Below are 12,802 nucleotides of genomic sequence, written 5' to 3' on the forward strand. Positions count from 1 at the left end.
TTATTTGGCCATGTGGTTGCTTCCTATCTTATGTCATGACTGTGTATAACTTTCCCTTGTCTTTTTGCATAGGAACTCAGAAAGTTATATTATCTCTGATACGAAATTGCCTTTAAAAACTTCCAACGCAAAAAAGGTTACAGATAAAAGTATTTACATATGAATGCTTCTCACAGTGTGCTATATAAAGGATTCAATTATCATATATAGGCAACAACTGACTATTTACGTATAATGATAAATAGAGACAGGATGGAGTGAATGCATGATACAAAATTACATTAAATTTAGTTATTTAGTAATGTTCAACGAAGAGGGGATTTTGAGGTGTGTGCGTTTGGGTGTGTATGTCTCTCTCAGTAATTAGTCCGTTTTCTCTTTCGCAGTTGCTTTTTTTTTTTTTTTTTTTTCCGAGAGATAGAGTTTATGACACTTTAAGGTCTAAAGCATGCACGAGGAGGACATTCAGCAACCCCATGCATGCTTCTCCTTACTTTTTCGTCCTTAAGATTAATTGTGTTGCATCAGATGTGTTGTCTCCTCATTGATTTGTCAGTAGTTCTTACAATGACAAAGTTCTTAGATGAAGTGTACTTGGTCATACCTCCTCCAACTGGAATAGCACAACCATGTTAATTCATGCTATTAAATCGTAGCTACGTTTATATCGTCGACAAATACACTTTAATACCATAACCATGGACAAACTTACTTTATAAGTGCCCTCATCGTTCGCAGACTCATTTGTGACATTTTGACAACTTGATCAACAGCGATGATGTGGGAAGATAGTTTACTTCTCTATATATACCTAATCTCCATGTTAAAAACCGATTTCTTTTCTGATCTCCGTCCACGATGACTTCATAATGTTCAGTGGCACTTGGTTGTTGTAGCCTTTGAATGCTCGCTTGTGAAGAGAACCTTTAGCAATTTGACGTGAATGATTTCTTCACCATTGTTTTATCTTCGTTCAGTGCCTTAATCAAGTGAAGGAAGAGTGTTTGTACTAATCAGAACAAAGATTTAGTTGAAACATGATATTGTGGTTATATTAGGTTATATTTTGTTACTCTTAAGTTTTATCTATATTGGATCGTGCAATTTTGTAAGCGTTAAACAAAATTTTGAGAGTTGCCCAGCAGGCTATAGGCTATATCAATAATGCTTAGAGAATCTCTAACATTACTAGCTATAATTTGATAGTTAGAGTGAAAATGATTCAAAATCTATTATAACTAGTCAGTTTAGTATGAACGTATCTCCAACATTACTAGCTAAATAATTCATCTGCAGGAGCTAGTTGTTTTCGTGAAAATTGTTGATTCATTTAAGAGGGACAAAGCCTCATGAAATATTGTAGCTTCTGTAAAATATTGCAAGCCTTAAAATCATTTTCCATCTCAAATGATTCAACAAATGAAATGAATAATACAGAAACTATAAGTCCTCAATCACCTAAAAAGTGCTTGAACTTTCCAGCCATGGTCAAAGCCAAATAAGCCACGGACACCAAATCAATGTGCCAGAAGCGAAACTTGGCATTCATTTGTTAAAACTTATTGAAATGATAGAATATTTGATTTGAGGGGTGCAACGAAATGGTATCTTGGTTAATTTGCTAGTAGAGCCTCAAATGAGTCAAACAAAAAATAATAATCTTGAAAGAAACGGAGGATTCAAAATTCCAAGAGATGGTGGAATTAAGGAAAGCATCAGAATAATGTACGGAAGTTGCACTCAATTTTCTTCAGAAGATAGTTCTTGTGGTAGAAAGAAAATTAGGATTTAAGCTTTTGTGGCAGAGTCTATTAGGATTTACAATTTAGGTCCAAAATTGAAAATTCTGTCAACTCTCTGTTAATTATTAGTACTTGAGCCATACATATGAGGCTAGAACAAAACTTTCCGTTAATTGTTAGTACGTGAGGTTTACATGTGAGACTAACTTTATCCTTTTATAGCCTCACATGTGAGGCTCATGTGCTAACAATTAAAAGATAGTTGATGAAATTTCAAATTTTAGGCCTAAATCCTAGCAGACTTCACTACATGGGCTTAAATCTTATGAAGGTGTATTCAATTGAGATTTTGAGAGATTTTAATTCTTTTAATAAATCTAGGAGTATTCAATTAGGATTTTAAGTGATTCTCTGAAATTTAATGTGTATTCAATTAGGATTTTAAGATATTTTATTAAAATCTTTAGAAATTCGGGTGTATTCAATTAGAATTTTAAAGAAGTTTATAACATTACAAGTGTATTCAATTAAAATTTGAATTTAAAGAATTTGGAAAAGTTGAGATTTGGAGAGATTTTGTAATGTATTTTAAGCATAAACAAATCTCACCTCTCCCTATGAGATTTCGAGGGAATTGAATCAAAATTTTATATAGAATCTCTACAAATCAGTTAAACTACATAAAAATCCATAGATTTATAAATCCATTAAAATCTCTCAAATTCCCAATTGAATACACCCCCATTAATTTTTTTAACCACATGAGTTATCTTCCAACTATCCTATCACCACGGAGACTATTTATCCAATTAAGCCTTTCCTGAATGGAATAAGAAATACACATTGGTTGGCCTCAACTTTTCTTGGTTTTTTGCTATTTCTCCTTCTCTAGTTTTGGGCTGTTTTCATTTTTGTTTTGTTTCATCGGTTCGCATTTTCTTTGGAATCGATATTGGAATTTGCATTGGCATTGGCATTGGTATCAGCATCAACATCAAAACTAGTTGTTTCTTCTTAGTAACGTCTTAGGATTTTCTACCTTAACATAAGGATTATGATGCATACGTGGGTGTACCCATATTGACTAGAGAGAATTATGCATGCGAGTTCAAATCTCTCTCTCGGTAGTTTTATGTTTGTTTATCTTATATCTACTAGGATAAGTATTGTTCTTTGCCAAGAGGGAAACTTAATTCTTGAAAGGTAGGCATTTTGTTCCCTAGTCCTCTTGCTTTGTATGACAGCCCCACATCAGCTTATAGGGGATTCAACTATTCACACACTAATTTTTACTTCTCGCACACTTTTGTTAATTTTTAGCAATTGATCTTCTTCAATTCATCTGGTTCAATAGTCGAAAATTGAGAGGAGTGTGTAAGAAGTAAAAGAAGTGTATGGATAGCACTTCCTATATATATATAGGCCATCCAACACTTTCTTGTACGTTAAAGTCTACTTGAATAGAGTTAGACGAAGCCATTATTGAGGAGGGTTTGAGTCCACTCTTGCAACGGTTACTGAAGTTTTCATCAGATCTCTTCGTTAAGTTGGGGCTAGGGTTTTAAGGCTCCATAGAGTTACCAAAGATGATGATTGAGTACAAATGAGTGTCTGCGGGAGATTTCATGATAAGGTTAGGATTAGTGTTCGGATTTTAAGGGTACAAAAATAAGAGGAGAAATGAATTTCGGCAATTAAGATAGGGTTTCAACTAGCTCATTTCAAGGCTACAAACTATGAAACCGGACCACTTATATTACGGTCTAATAACATTCCTCTTCACTTGTAAGTGATAGGTCATAGGTTCGATTCGATTCTTACCAAAAGTGAATTTAAACCACATTATTGCTAGCCTATTGGAAGGTTAAGCCCACCCCCATCCCTTAGTTTAAATAATATTGTTTGCTCAAAAACTAAGAAACCAGATTCTCACTTGAGTAATACGCTAGTAGATCAGTGATCTAGTTACTGGATTTGGCAATCACCTCAGATTTGACATAGGATGACTTCTCTTTCTTTTTAATCAAATAATGGAGGGGGATTCTAACGTAGGGCCTCTTTTATTGGCGGGAAGAAAAATATCACTAAACAAATATTATCATTTCAGCAATTGAAACGAACCAAAATATGTAACACTGAAAAAGTATTGCCAGATTCCTTAATACATAAAGGAACTTATAGCTCAAGTTGCTAAACATTTGCCCCTCCTGCAGCATTGTCTGCATAGAAAAAACGGGTTTACAGATCTCCGTAAACCCGTTTAAAACAAATGTTAACAAAGATTACAAGTATCCCCTAAATGCTTGATAAACTTGTTTAAAACAATAATTAAAAGATTATACGGATTTTGACTTTACTTTAGTCACTTGAACACATACGGTACAAATCAATTGCACTTTCTTTCTTACATTTGCCTTCTGTCTTTTTATGCACAAAATTGTAGGAATTTTACTTGCATCAACACTAAAGCAATCACTTTGGTCCAGAAACCAAAACCTATAGAATGTTCAGAACGTACATGATTTTTGCATCTAACGACCATAACGCTATGAATTTCTTACCAGCATGAAATCAGTTATCGATCGCTTCAACAAGCTGAAAGCTGAGCATCATCGACTGCTGAATCCTGCTGCAGAAGTCAAGGTAACCACTCCAATTTTCTTTCTGCTGAATACCTGCAATTATACTGTATAGAAGCATTATATCCATATCTAATACTGGCAAACATTAAGCAATAAACTTCGTCTACAATGAGTACATGCTAGCCAGAATTGCTTTCATAAAGTTTTCTATGCTCTACTTAATGCCTATGCATGCATACCACTTCTTCAATTCCGTAGCTCTATGGTTTTGCCTATGCATAGTAACAAGCATTAGCAAACATAATCCCTCCTGAGCAATGTTGCATTACATCTTTAGGAGAGATTATAGAAAAGCAAACATAGATATAGCGAGAAAGTAGTAGAAATTACGACTCGGATATTACTACCAGTTTTCACTACAAAACTTCTGAGACAATTGTAGAGCTCTATCCTCTTCAATGCATTCTTGGCACCTAACTCATTAAGAGACGCATAAAGCATTATAAGGAAAACAGGCTAAGTACATTGACAAACTAAGTGGCAGGAGAAATCATACAATTGCACCATTTTCCAAAGGCCTAAAACACATGAGAATGAAAGTCTCAAATAAATTATCAAAAGTGAGAACACTTAGGTCGGAAGAGTAGTGGATTGCAAAAGGAAAAACAATCCGATGCATGGAAATACAAGATCATTCAGGAAATACAGGTACATGTTCTTGCGACGCTCACAATAATCAACTGAGTCCAGATAGGAAAAGACACACGTAAGCGAAGGGATTTGTGTTAATGACCTTGTCCTTCAACGGACTCAGGTGAAACGCGGAGTTTAATGAAGTTATAAGGTATGCCATGCAAACTAGTCATTCTTCCTGGTTGAGGGTTTTAATTTAAAATACTAATACTACGACGCAATGAGGGAAAGGGATATGAGTTTCACTAATGATTTTCACGATCAATAGACTGCTCTGGGAAAGCTTCTTTCTCATATATGATATAGCTGACATTAGTTAAGTTTAAATAACTTGTTAAAGATTAACTGAAGTTCTAGCAAATAGAAACACAAGTCTACAAGTTGATATTACAATTCGAATTCTCTTCAAGGGGCTTTCTTCTATATTACTTAGACAAGGATAGCACTTTCCTTTCAGGGATGCTACTTAAGAAAATACCTGAGTAAAGCCTGGATTATATTGTTTCTTATGAGAAGAGAACTACCCGTATCTCAACCACTCTTCAAAAGAATGTAGCTATCTAAAATAGCCACGGTACTCAAAAGAACCATTTAACATCCTTGGAACGCCAAACCAGCCTGAAATTGTGGTGGGAAGAATACAAACGTGAACATGTGGAGTTAACAATGAAGCCTGTCTCTGAGGGGTTGTAGATAAAGGGAAAACAAAGATGCAATGTCAGGGCAACCTACACTTATCTTATGTACAATAGTCCACTTCAATGAGGCAATGCCTTAAGCTAATGCATATTCGTTTGCATTTGCAGAAGAAAATAACAATAGTCCAAAAGAAAGTATGTTGGTGCTGAAGCTTTGATGGCACCAACAGTTTAAGGATCCAACCTTAAGAAAAAATCCATTGAATAATAGTTCGTTTGTCTTGAACCAGCAGTTTCAGACTATTCCAACTCATATTCAATTTGAAGGCTTTATATTTACAAAAAGACAGACAGCCTGGTAATCCTGCCCAGGCTAAAATTTCAATAAACAAAGGTTTCGGGCATCAGAATTCTGAAGAAACAACAAAGAAGTTAATATATTGATCCAATGAGAAATTCGACCTGCCCCACGTAACAAAAAAACTTCTATTGCAGTACGGTGGAAGGGAATATTTCCATTTCCATAGTTATTGGTAACATATAGTTTCTGGAAATGTAAATCAAGGCCTCCCACAAGAATTCCTTGATTGATGGGAAGAAAAATTGAAGAAACAAGTGCAGAATGAAAATCTTTGTGTTGATGGACACAAATGGTGATATAAATAGTGTGGGTGAACAACTTCCATATCTTTTGAAAACCAGCAATAACGATGAAGAGAAAAAGGTGACATGGTTGTATCCTAGGGTTTCAGTAAAACATGGGAGCTATTAGAGTTTACCAAACAAGATTGCAGCACTTCTGAACAGCTCACAACAGGTGAATGTTGTCGTAATTTGCTCTTTAGTGCGGAGGATACTATGCATGGCAGGTAACTGAAGGAAAATTTGTGAAAAACATGTTCATTTAAGCAACATCAATAGCATGCAATTAACAATTAAAGGCGGAATCATGCTTGTATGCACTTAAAACAAAACATTTACCCATGAAATTCAAAGCCTAGTAGATAGGTGAACCAAGACTCAACTCAAAACAAAGTGAGTTGAGAAATCAATACCTTTGTAGATTCCTCTTTGCATAAGCAAAGGCTAATCACCCAAAGAGAGGGCCTTCATTCCTTGCATCTTAGATCCATGGATTTGAATGGATGAAAAGGATTCTCCAAGTTCCCAAAATTGAGAACCTCTAAGTCTCCACACCAAGGTAAGATTGGAGAAGAAATGAGTGACCTTGAGGAAGTAAGATTGCTAGATGTTTTCCTCAAGGGTGGCTGAAATTTTAGAGAGAAAAGAGAGCTTGTGTTCTCATCCTTTCCCCCAAAATAACCCTTAGAAAACCCTAAGGATGAAATGGCTATAAAGATGTCTTTATACCACCTCACAATGGAGTGGCAAACTTGCAATTAAGCCAAGTTCACTACCCTCCTCTATATGGCCGAATTTAAGGGGATTTATTGGGCTATTTGGGCCTTTGTGAATCATTATTCATTAAGTTGTCATACAACTTAAGTCAATGGACTTGACGTTCGAAGCCCATTGGGCCTTAAGGTCCAAAACTATCCCGAGGTCTTTAACGAACTTATTCGTTTGATTAATTAACATATTAATTAATCCTTGCCATAAATAATTAAACCATTTAATTATTCTTACTCATCTCCGTTGAATCTTCAATCTCTACCTTACACGGTGTACGATCCATTAGGTTCCTTTTAGCGAGGCAGTGGGCGATTCAAACTCTTTCAAATCGATTGTGAATTGAAACTTACTTTCAATTCTCCCGTTAGTGATAATACACTTTTAGGGCTTCCACAAACCATGGTTGACGCCTAGCAGCATGTCATGGTTACCCAAGCTAATCAGAAGAGGTGGAGAACCTATTCAGTTTAGGATTACAAATGCAATACGGTCTTTCTCTAATACAATACTCTTGACCACATTGTTTGGTTTGATAGTTTATTCATGTCTACTATCCAATGTGAATCTTGTACTTATATGATTACCTTGAATGTGATCTGGAACGCATTCCAACATCTCATTCATACTCTGGCCAGAGATTCTAAATCATATCATAGAGTATTCTCCCTCAAATAGTTTGAAGGTTAGAGATCCCTTGTTGCGCATTCACTTGCCTCCATGGCTAAGTGGCTTAACCCCAACGATGCCGTGGACACCCTGATAGAGTGACGTTGACATAATCAAAGATTAAGGACCTAACCACAAGACAACTGTGATGCCTCAGGTCAAAAGACTAATTTGCATTATCCTAACCATGAGTTCTCATGTGACATGAATATGAGAACTCTTCGTTGATCGTGTTCAGTGAACTCATTCTCTATTGAGCACCTACGTACTTGTCTTGATGTCACACACACCAATGACTCGAGACTAGTCACTCTCCCTGAGAGAAGACATAGCACGTACTGATCTTAACGGACTGTCAATGCCCAATTGACAATCCTATGATCAGGAACGTTTAGGATGTGTCAACGAAAGAATGGTCTCATGAATCTAACTTCTTTAGATCGCATTCTTCCAATCACATATTCCTTGGACTTATCGTTTAAGCATATAACATTTATATTAGACGGCTCAAACAATAATCTTTGCCCTTTAAACTACATTAGTTTGAAATGTCCGTAAAGTATCATCATATGATTGGTTTTAGGGCACATTTCCAACAATCTCCCACTTGCACTAGAGCCAATCAGCTTAGTCATCATTGATGATACCTCTTCTGTAATTCATTTCATAAATGGCTGAGTAGTAGGCCTAAACAATGGATATCTATATGTTATCCATAGAAGCAACCTTGAGAATAACGACGTCACCATTATACATGATTCTCAATCATGTGGTTCAGTCTCTCATTTGAGTTCGGACCTTGATGAGACCTTGATTCCCTGGCTTGAGCTATCGCCCCATTAGTGTCATACACTTTCTGGTTGGAACCGAATGAAGAGTTCATGAATGAACTTTCCCATCCAAACAACAATGTTGTAAGCTTCTATATGGCAATATATTTTGCATACATGATGGAACACATTAAAGTCATTTACTTTTAACGTTTCTACCCAAATATCTCTTTAGTCATAATAAAGAGATATCTCATTATCACTTCATTCATAATGAAGAGATATTCTATGATGGATTAGATTCATAATCTAATACATTTACGCTTCCATTACGTTACTCTAATTCTTCCTCATTCTTGAGGAATCCATCCTTAGTATTTCTTAAATACCTAAGGATTCACTTGACAGTTGCCATGGTTCTGATCCTGGGCTTGCACTGATATCATCTTGTACCGTTCTAGGTACGACTTATATCAATGTTTTCATACAATATGAAATACATAAATCACCTTTCTGCATATGCATAAAGGATTCTATTTACGCATTTATTTCTTTGGGAGTCAAAGGGTACATTCCCTTTGAGAAGAACAACTTCCTAGTCTCACTAGAATTGTCATTCTAATTGAAGTTTATCATCATATGAGAAACTTCCTAGCATCTCTTGTCTATTTTAGGGATTGATATAATCCAATTATATCTTGAAATCTATCATTATAGATTTCCATCCCATGTATATAGACTATGTCTCCCATATACATTCTATCATTATAGAATGTTTAAAGTCATAACTTTAACGATGAAGAATTCCTTTCATTTTCAAAATTAATATATATCATGTATATATATATATTCTAATTTAGGAATATGATCAACTCCCACTAATCTTTTGTAAACCTAGTAAACAAAAGATTCATTTACATCTTTATGAGAAATCAAACAATTGATCTTTTCTCATAAGACGCTTATAGCTCCCACTAGCTTGCTAAGATCCATGATGGATGGATCTTCTTACAACTAACATGTCTTAGAAGTATATATCATATATATATGGGTAATTGATAATGTCCAACGAACTAAATCTTATTTATGTTCATTCTCTTCCTAATGGAGAAATTCATTATCTTATGATGCTACTTTCCTTGATATTTTTCAAGGAAATTAATCTAAAGTGTTACTTTTTCCTTGGATCAAATCTAAGGAGGTAAATACTTTAGATGTCTTACTCATCTACTTACATTTCTTGAATTCTTTGAAACCTTTTGCAAAGTATTCGGACTTGTGTTTATTCAAAATAAACTATAGTCCAACCGAGAGTGATCTTCGGTGAATGTCATACAACATGAGTAGTATTATGTTGTGGACAAGTGCCACTAACATCTAAGTGAATTAACCTCAACAACTTTGTGATTCTTTCTTCTTTCCAAAAGAATAAAGATTCGAACATTTCGCCTCTATACAATTTTAACAAGAAGGTATTGGATCCGGATCTAACGATCCAAAGCATCCATCTATGACCAACTCGTAACTTATGTTTTTAGAGGTATCACAACTCAGTTGGGATTAGTCACTACCTTGTAACCTTTTGGGTTTTAAGCATCATCGTATTCTAAACAGTTAAACTACCACATCATCTCTACTATAGAGACAACCAATTAGATTACAATAATCTAATTATTGATTAATAAAGAACAATGTTTTGTTAAACAAAACATTTATCCACCTCTACTATAGTGACGGATTTAAGTTCCTTAAAATTGGAATGTAAAGACAATCTTTTAGTATTTTCCAATTTCTTTGGTAGTTCATATGAGGAAGTAAGTACAATCCGCTTTCGCAGAGATCTATATTCGATTCACGTTTGGAATGTGAAGTACTTTCTCTTCTCTCATTTAATCTTCTACTTTTTATTAGCACACTTTTACAACAATTGTAAAACATAGTTACTAATACGGAATCATGCATTCAAGTAGAAGAACCAACTGTTGTGAACTTTTCAAGAACATTTTACAACACCTTCAAAAGGTGTGTTCTTGACACTTGCAAGACATTTCTTGCAAATACCCCTTCCAATGTCCATCCTTTCATAAAGAAAGTTTGTTCCCTTGGAGTTATTTTGCCTTCTTCATTTGACTTCCCTTTTGATTACAATAGTCATGGTCCCTAAACTCCCACTATCTCTCTTGAAACTCATTTCAAATGTGTTATACACATCAAACGATTTGGAGAGCGTGCGGTTATTGTTCACTATATAGTTTACAATAAACTTAGTGAACCATTAGGATAGGGACACAAAGGTGAAGTCCTTGCCTAGTTTCCGTCTCGTTAAGTGGTTTAACACTTCAATCACTCAATGATTCAAAATCATCATAAGTCCATATAAATGGACTATTTTTGTCAACCAACCATTATGTTCTAAACATAACAACAAACTCTCAAGAGTTGTTCAAGGCAACTCTCATTTCTTCATACAACATTTTGTAAGTGAAGAATCATGGCACATAAAGTGTCCATGCCCTTGTGCTTACTTCTCAAGTTCTTTATTCGTGTAACAAAGAGACAAGCACTAAAATTTGTGTTGATTAAGGGTTGTTCAAAGCAACTCTTATTTCTTCATACAACATTTGTATTTGAAGAATTATGACATTAAAAGTGTTGTCCTTCTCATGTTAGACTTATCTAACATATTCTTCCAATGATACATTATCAATAGGAAGATTGTGAGGATGAGACTACTTAGTTACATCTACAAGCCATTAAAGACAATCTATGGGATTGTAGAACTAAGTCCGGAAATTAAAGCGTTCGATTTTTTTTTTTTCAAGTTTTGGATAGCGTTTGCAAATATATTGGTAAACAAATACATAACGAATATAAATTGATTGATTTTAAGCCATTTGATTCGGGTCTTTAAATCAAATAGCACCACCCACTATTTTTGGCAAATTCCATATCCCTCATCGGAATTCGAGAGTTTTGGAGGAAACTCTTAGTAGGGTATGGGAGGCTCACTATTACCAAGCCCACCTCACGATGATACGATATTGGCTAGCATTAATAATAATGAGAGAGTACGCTTACTCATTTGCATCTTATGCAAGTACCCATCTTATTTGGCCTCTAGAGAATGTTGCCTCACAATGATATGATATCGGCGCCATTGCACTTAGTTAAGTTATTCCCACCATGCTTAGTTCATGAAGGGGTTCAAGAATAACCTCACAATGATATGATATTGGCCATCCTCGTTGCCTACACTCACCTCATCATATGCGTATAGACTCCTCCTGAGTGTAAGCATGCACTTTGTACTCCCCCATGATAGGGTGAAGCCGGTGTACAAGTCACAAACGATTGAAGCCTACCACGGTGGAAGGCCACGAAGAGATATTCAAAGCATCTCTCGCTTATCAACTTAATATTGATTTGGTTGAGGGTTTTAGGTCTCATCACATATAAACATACATTTTAATCTAATTAAAACATTTTGATCCTATTACAACTATTGGTCCATTTGATTGATTTAGTTGTATATAATACTCCCACTAAGCTTTTAAAACGGTTTTTAAAGCAAGAGTATATGATACTACTAACATAAGGTTTGCATTCATTGATGGACTATATAGTTGCCTTAGGGCCTTAGGATGACTATGAACCTTTGATTCGATTCAACACGAGCCTAGTGTTGAATCTCGGTCTAGGGATGGAGATTGATTTTAGTTACGCGTTTAATCACATTAAGGCGTGTTGTCTTATTGGGCGTTGGACCCAACTACTCCAATTTCATGCATATCGAATAAAACAAGAAATGAGTACTTCAAAGTAAATAAGAGCTTATGCTCTTTTACAACAATTGATCAAATCAAATTACTTTAAAGTAAAGAAGAGCTTATGCTCTTTTACAACAATTGATCATATCAAATTACAACCAAAATTTAATCTACACATTCCCATGGTTCAAACAAATTTGAAACGGCCTTTCACATAGCTCAATTATCGTAGGCTAAGGTTCATAATCACCCTTTCTTTAATTAATTAACGCTTTAACTAATTAAACTAGAATGCAACATTTTTCATTTGGTTTTTGTATCCATAGAATTGATTTAAATGGAGCTAAATGAAATGAAAATCCAATTCTCATTTAAAGAAACAAAACAATTTTGTTCTCTACCTAATTTGGGCCAAAATTCTATGACCTCAACTTGTTTGGGCCATAGTGCAATTAACCTCAACTTTTGGGCTATTTTGCAAAAACTTAAACTTTTGGGGTCACTTTGTAAAAACACAAAAGTCCACTACTT

The 12,802-nt window shown here is 35.0% G+C and overlaps 1 protein-coding gene and 1 long non-coding RNA gene across 6 annotated transcripts in view; one reads left to right on the top strand and one right to left on the bottom strand.

The window, feature by feature from the left end:
- The window catches only part of LOC103957823 (MADS-box transcription factor 23), a 43,056-nt gene that overhangs the window by 24,764 nt on the left and 5,490 nt on the right, over positions 1-12,802 (top strand). For 4 of the 5 annotated variants that reach the window (XM_009370042.3, XM_048581044.1, XM_048581042.1 and 1 more), the window contains exon 3: positions 4,307-4,385. The exons of the other annotated variant lie outside the window; for it this stretch is intronic. In XM_009370042.3, the coding sequence (XP_009368317.2) occupies positions 4,307-4,385 (79 nt within the window). The remainder of the gene's footprint in view (positions 1-4,306; positions 4,386-12,802) is intronic. 5 annotated transcript variants of the gene reach the window in all.
- On the bottom strand, positions 3,716-6,527 carry LOC125475764. Its single transcript, XR_007257172.1, has 3 exons — positions 6,435-6,527; positions 4,304-4,428; positions 3,716-3,988 (listed from the first exon to the last, which is right to left on the bottom strand). It is a non-coding gene; the product is annotated as an uncharacterized LOC125475764 (long non-coding RNA).

The sequence above is a fragment of a genome, unplaced genomic scaffold (assembly GCF_019419815.1).
Source record: "Pyrus x bretschneideri cultivar Hongxiangsu unplaced genomic scaffold, Pyrus_bretschneideri_v1 Contig16, whole genome shotgun sequence".
In the NCBI taxonomy this organism is placed as follows: domain Eukaryota; kingdom Viridiplantae; phylum Streptophyta; class Magnoliopsida; order Rosales; family Rosaceae; genus Pyrus; species Pyrus x bretschneideri.